The sequence below is a fragment of the Sebastes umbrosus genome, chromosome 15, assembly GCF_015220745.1.
Source record: "Sebastes umbrosus isolate fSebUmb1 chromosome 15, fSebUmb1.pri, whole genome shotgun sequence".
Lineage (NCBI taxonomy): Eukaryota > Metazoa > Chordata > Actinopteri > Perciformes > Sebastidae > Sebastes > Sebastes umbrosus.
The window spans coordinates 22,179,116-22,185,325 of record NC_051283.1 but is presented as its reverse complement, the minus strand read 5'-3'; the positions used below and the strand labels follow the sequence as shown (position 1 = coordinate 22,185,325).

At 34.7% G+C, this 6,210-nt stretch overlaps 1 protein-coding gene across 1 annotated transcript; it reads right to left on the bottom strand.

Annotated features, from left to right (window-relative positions):
* Positions 1-45: 45 nt before the first annotated feature.
* On the bottom strand, positions 46-4,475 carry LOC119503341 (protein C1orf43 homolog). Its single transcript, XM_037795063.1, has 7 exons — positions 4,109-4,475; positions 2,596-2,697; positions 2,366-2,474; positions 2,217-2,270; positions 1,380-1,546; positions 1,228-1,286; positions 46-808 (listed from the first exon to the last, which is right to left on the bottom strand). The coding sequence occupies exons 1-7, from the start codon at positions 4,163-4,165 to the stop codon at positions 601-603; spliced, it is 756 nt and encodes a 251-aa protein (XP_037650991.1). The 5' UTR covers positions 4,166-4,475; the 3' UTR covers positions 46-600.
* Positions 4,476-6,210: the final 1,735 nt, after the last annotated feature.

Sequence of the window (6,210 nt, the reverse complement as noted above, 5' to 3'; positions counted from 1 at the left end):
TACCGCCACCTAGTGGAGATATTAAAGACGCTGAATATGGAGAAGTGGGTTGTAAGACTTTTATCTTAAACCACAAAAGTGTACAACCTCACACAAATACAAATCACACAATATCAATTAAATAACTTCTCAATGTCTGTATAAATATCTTACATCTGTACAAACACAGTTACTCAAAAGGTACACTCACACAGTATTTACATTTGGACTTTTGAGAAAAATAAAAGTGAATCCTGGTGACTTCCTATTAACTTTGTTCTTATAAAAAAACCTTGCCAGGTTGGCTACAATCATATTTGTCCTCTGAACACACGCATTAGGTCCAAAATATGTACAAAGGCCTCGGGTGTAACACGTGCACATATGGGCTTAACCGATAATGAGAGAAAAAACCTTGTGACTGCAAGATTTTAATAATAAAATGAGACATTTCTTCTTCTACATAATTCTTTGAAGTAGTGGGTGAATTTTAAAGCTCAACTTGAAAACAAAGTTACAGTACGTTACAACTCTATGTTTCCCGGTAGACTGTGTAACCGCGCTGCTCTCACACACCACACAAACATTTTGTGACCGTCAGTCTGTAGCAGTAGCGGTCTCTCACAGGGTGCTCTCCAGTGTGTTGTAGTTGTCTTTGAAACTTTTGAGCTCCAGGAAGTGTTTGGGCCTTTTGCTGCGCTGGCCAGTGGAGGGCAGGTAGGTGACCTGGATGGTGGAGGGAGTGCTCCGGACAGGAGAGCCCGTCAGGTCCTTGGCTGCGGACTGGTGATGCTGGTCCAGGCTGGTGGTGCTGGAATAGGCTTTCACCCTGAGGAGAAAGGGAGGGGAGGAGAAAAGTTAACGATAAGATGGATGGCATTGCACAAATATATTATTAATACTAGTACATGTAATAATATTCATGGATATTAGTAATGAAATAGTAACAGTAGTAGGGCTGCACAATAAATCAAAATTAATAATCGCAATACGGCCTACTGCAATTTTATAATCGCAGTATTTGTTTCTTAAAGACAGGCAGGCTGTGTTAAATAAACTGCTCTAAATCTAGACAGTTTTTTCATCACATTATGTTCAGTGCTTAACACTGTGGAACGGATTACATGCGGAAACATGCACTACACCTTGCCCTGTCAGTGTCAGCAATGCAAATTGGAAAACTTGTTTCAACAATGTTATCAGACAAAACTGTTTCAAGTCTGGACCAGCAGCTACAACGGCACTTACACATCAGCCAGTTCGTTGAGAGCTTGCTGGTATTCAAGAAACTCAGCTTCCCCGAACACCTGACACAAAGAGATTAATTCAAATCAATCACATAACTGTTAAACCGGTTACATTCATATTTTCTTTTCATCACAAAAACACTTTGTACACACCCCAGTCCCGTGGCGAGCACTGTCGTAGCCTTCAAGCAAACGGTCAATGAGGGCGCTGCGGCTGCTCTTGATCAGGGAGTGGGAGTTGCGCAGCTCCATCAGCCAGTTCCTGAAGCTGCGTCCAGTAAACGCGCTGGGACAGCGGCTTATCTCCTGCAGAGGAATTTCTGAAGGCCAAACAGGAAGGAACAAGAAGTGAAGGTTAGAATAGATGAAAAATCCACACTCCTCATGGGGGAAATGGGTCGCTGCAAAAACAGGATCTGGTAAACTCATAGGGCAAGACTTGAGAAATAGTTTTGTTTTTTTAATTAGAGATTAACAGATGAAAAGCTGTTTGGCTTCTCAAGTGGTAAGTGTTAGGGCTGCAACTAACGATTATTTTCATTGTTGATTAATCTGTGGATTATTTTCTCCATTAATCGACTAGTTGTTTGGTCTATAAAATGTCAGAAAATGGTGAAAAATGTCGATCAATGTTTCCAAAAGCCCAAGATGACGTCCTCAAATGTCTCGTTATTCAGTTTACTGTCATTGAGGAGTAAAGAAACCAGAAAATATTCACATTTAAGAAGCTGGAATCAAAGAATTTTGACTTTTTTCTTAAAGAATTACAAAAAACGATTAATCGATTATCAAAATAGTTGGCGATTAACTTAACAGTTGACAACTAATCGATTAATCGTTGCAGCTCTAGTAAGAATTTATGTGAATTTGAGATATCATAACAGTAATGAGTGTCAAAATAATGGATTCAGTTATGTGATGAGATGATGATAAGAATAATGCATGCAGCTGCAGAATCAATAAATCTGAGCATCACATTTAATCTCTCACCTGAGTCACGGATGGCATCCAGAGCTTTCATTCTATACAGGTAGTTGTAGCAACCTGTGAATTACAAACAGGTTTTTGTTAAATTAAGAAAAAAAGGCTGTAATGCATTTCAAAGCGATTCAACAAGATGAGCTGAACAAGTGACTGACTGATCTGTGATCCTTGCTTCAGCCTGTCGTCTTCTTCTTCTAGGAGACGAGGCTCGAAGCGGATCTCCTGGACTTTGGACAGTCTGGAGTCAATCTCCTCCTTCAAACCCTGTAAAATCAATTCACAAATACACAGACACATGAGAGCTCTTGCACCAACGGCAGCTGCTGCATATATTTGGCAACACACAAGAGGTAAACAAAGTTATAAAAGAGGAGATCCACTTTACCTTAGGCGCATTGTGGCCAATAGGAGCATGGGGTCCTCGTCGGGATCTCATTGCGAAACGCATGATTTGCCTTTTGACGAAGATAAACAGCAGCACAAACACCTGAACACACAAAAAACAAACGTGACAGGACACACAGGGGTTTTAGCTTCAGAATCATCACATGAGCTCCTTTTTTTTTTTTTATTGAGAAATTTACATTACAATATGGCATCGTACAGGACAGTCCACAACTACAAGGGAACAGACAAGCCTGGAAATTGGTGTAGAGTGCATAAGAGTGTAGATGAAGAGAGCGAAAAAAAAAAAAAGAAAGTAAGGGAATGTGTGAATAATGCTAATAGTGTTAGGGATTCTCTGTAAGGTTAAGGTCCTCAACTAACATCGAAAGCTTCATAGCATTCTTTTTCTTCATATGTTTCAGAGATGAAAAGTAAAGACACAGCTCCTTATGAAAAACATAGAAATTTGGTCTTGATTTCAGGAATCTATTTTTATGTATAAAAAAAACTTTCCAAGAATGATTATGTAATTGATTGCCAGGTCATGTACCAAGTCATCTTTCACAATTGTACCAAATATAACATTTTCCTTTGTTAGATTAGAAAAATTTACAAATTTACTGGACAACCAATAATGAAAATCATCCCAGAAAGCATTAGCAAAAAATACATTCATAAAATAAATGTTCTGTAGTTTCAATCAGTTCATCACAGAACAAGCAATTATTGTGATCAAAACCAAAACGGTTTCTTAAGAACTCATCATATGGGTACAGTATATGGGTATATATATATATATATATATATATAGGTGTGTGTAGGTATATATACTCCTTTTCGATCTATTCACTATTATTATTTCTTTTATCCATCTATTTATATATTTATTTTCCCTTCTCTGGGATTATTCAATGTGATGTAAAATGTGTACATCACCAAACTTTCCATGTGTACCACATTATCGCCATCACTACAAAGAGGAACAGGGGGGGTCTATGAAATACAGGTCTAGGATAACATTGTTTCAAACATGTAAAACACTGATTTCTTTACAGTTGTACTGCTTCATTGTATTTTTTGTGCCAATAAAAAAATTGAACATAAGAATTCATCACATGGGTACAGTATATGGGTATATATATACATATATATATACATATATATATATATGTATATATATATATAGGTGTGTGTGTGTAGGTATATATACTCCTTTTCTATCTATTCACTATTACTATTGTTATTTCTTTCATCCATCTATTTATGTATTTATTTCTTTTTTGTTTTCCCTTCTCTGGGATTATTCAATGTAATGCCATGTGTACATCACCAAACTTTCCATGTGTACCACATTATCTCCATCACTACAAAGAGGAACAGTTAGGATAACACTGATTTCTTTACAGTTGATCTGCTTCATTGTACTTTTTGTGCCAATAAAAAATGTCAACATAAGAATTCATCACATGAGCTCCTATAAGCTAGCAAAGCCAAACTGAAACTGTACTTACCAAGCTTCCATAGGCCATAACCAGCACGACATTAACCCCTGATAAGGACTCTGCCATGGTATCTGTCAGTATGTTCAGTTTATCCTACAGGTTGATTAGCTAACTTAGCTAACAATGAATCTAACCATTAACGTTATGCTAGCCACGTTAGCTTGGTAGCTAACAGTCTGTTGTCCATTTTTACAAAGAATAACTTCTTCTGCACAGATTATAACTTGTTTATCAGCTTTGAAAATATGTTTTTAGACAAAAAACTATGCAGATACCGTACTGATACTCCTCTTAATGTTCATGCAGCATGAATTACGCAGTTTAGCTGTTGCTAGTTAGAAGCAGTGAGGTGCGACAGCGACAACTGCTTTACGACTCTCCAGATTACCGTAGTAACTGTGTAAGAGAGGACCAGACAGGTCAAACCTGTACCTGTAGTTACATGCTGTACTATATAATACAAATGTTATGATTTGTTTAGCCCAGTGGTGAAAGAAGTACTCAGATCTTTTACTTGAGTAAAAAGTAGTAATACTACAGTGTAGATATACTCTGTTACAAGTAAAAGCCCTGCATTCAAAACTTTACTTTAGTAAAATTAGAAGTAGTAATCACATATTAAACACTATATAATTATTATTTATATTACTTATGTTACCTATTTTCTTGCATTTTATATTTTATATGACATCACAATATTACATATTATTTTAACATAGTATAATGAATGTATAGACATACAGTAACATATTGCATATATGCACTTTGTGTTGGATTATACTGTATATGTTACATTATTCTTATGTTAATGCTGGTGGTAGTAGTAGTAGTAGTAGTAGTAGAAGAAGTAGTAATCACATATTAAACACTTTATAATTATTATATTTATATTACTTATATTACCTATTTTTTGCATTTCATATGACATCACAATATTACATATTATAGTATCATAGTATAATGAATGTATAGACATACAGTAACATATTGCATATAAAACAAATTGAAATATAAAACAAATAAACACTCAATATATTTTAATATATTTTGATTTATATTGTATTTATTATTCATGCTTGTACCTATACACTTATACCTATGTACAGTAGCACACATACAACATGTCTATAACGACCTAATTATACACCAGTAGGACCCTTAACAAGTCTCTACCTCAATAGGGATTTCAGAGTTGTACAATCTGATACATTTGCACAATTAATAATAATAATAATACTTAATAATAACAATAATAATAATAATAATAATAATAATACATTTTATTTATATGGCGCTTTTCTAAAAACTCAAAGAAATTATTATACACTATTATATTATTTTTTTTTCATCTGTTTTCTTACTTATTAACCTGTGTCTTGTGCTACTGTAACATGTGAGACCTGAGTCTTTCTGAATATTTTTTTCTGAATATATTTTGATTTATATTGTATTTATTATTCATGCTTGTACCTATACACTTATACCTATATGTACAGTATAGCACAGACAACATGTCTCTGACGACCTTTTTCTACACTAGTAGGACCCTTAACAAGTCTCTACCTCAATAGGGATTTCAGAGTTGCACAATCGGATACATCTGCATAATTAATTAATAAAGTCTTGTGTAAATTTATTGTGTAATATGTAGTGTATGCGTTTGTTTTGTCATGTCTGTGCTGTCTTTCATGTATTTTATTTGATCTATTATATTCATTAATTTATTTTTTCATCTGTTTTCTTACCTCTTAACCTGTCTTTCAGAATATTTTCACTGAGTGCATACTGTCAAGTCCATGGCCCCAAAACTGTTATAATATACAGATATTTTTTTATTAGATAAATGCAATCTCTCACATGCCACATCCCTCAATTTTGCCAAAGTTTATTATCTGTGTTTTGCATCAATTTCAGAGTTGCACAGTCGGATACTTTTGCACAATTATTTGCACAATTAATTAATAAAGTCTTGTGTAAATGTATTGTTGTGTACTGTGTATTATGTAGTGTATACAGCTTTTTATTGTCATGTCTGTGCTTTCTTTCATGTATTTTATTTGATCTATTATTTATCTGTTTTCCTACCTCTTAACCTTTCTCTTAACTACTGT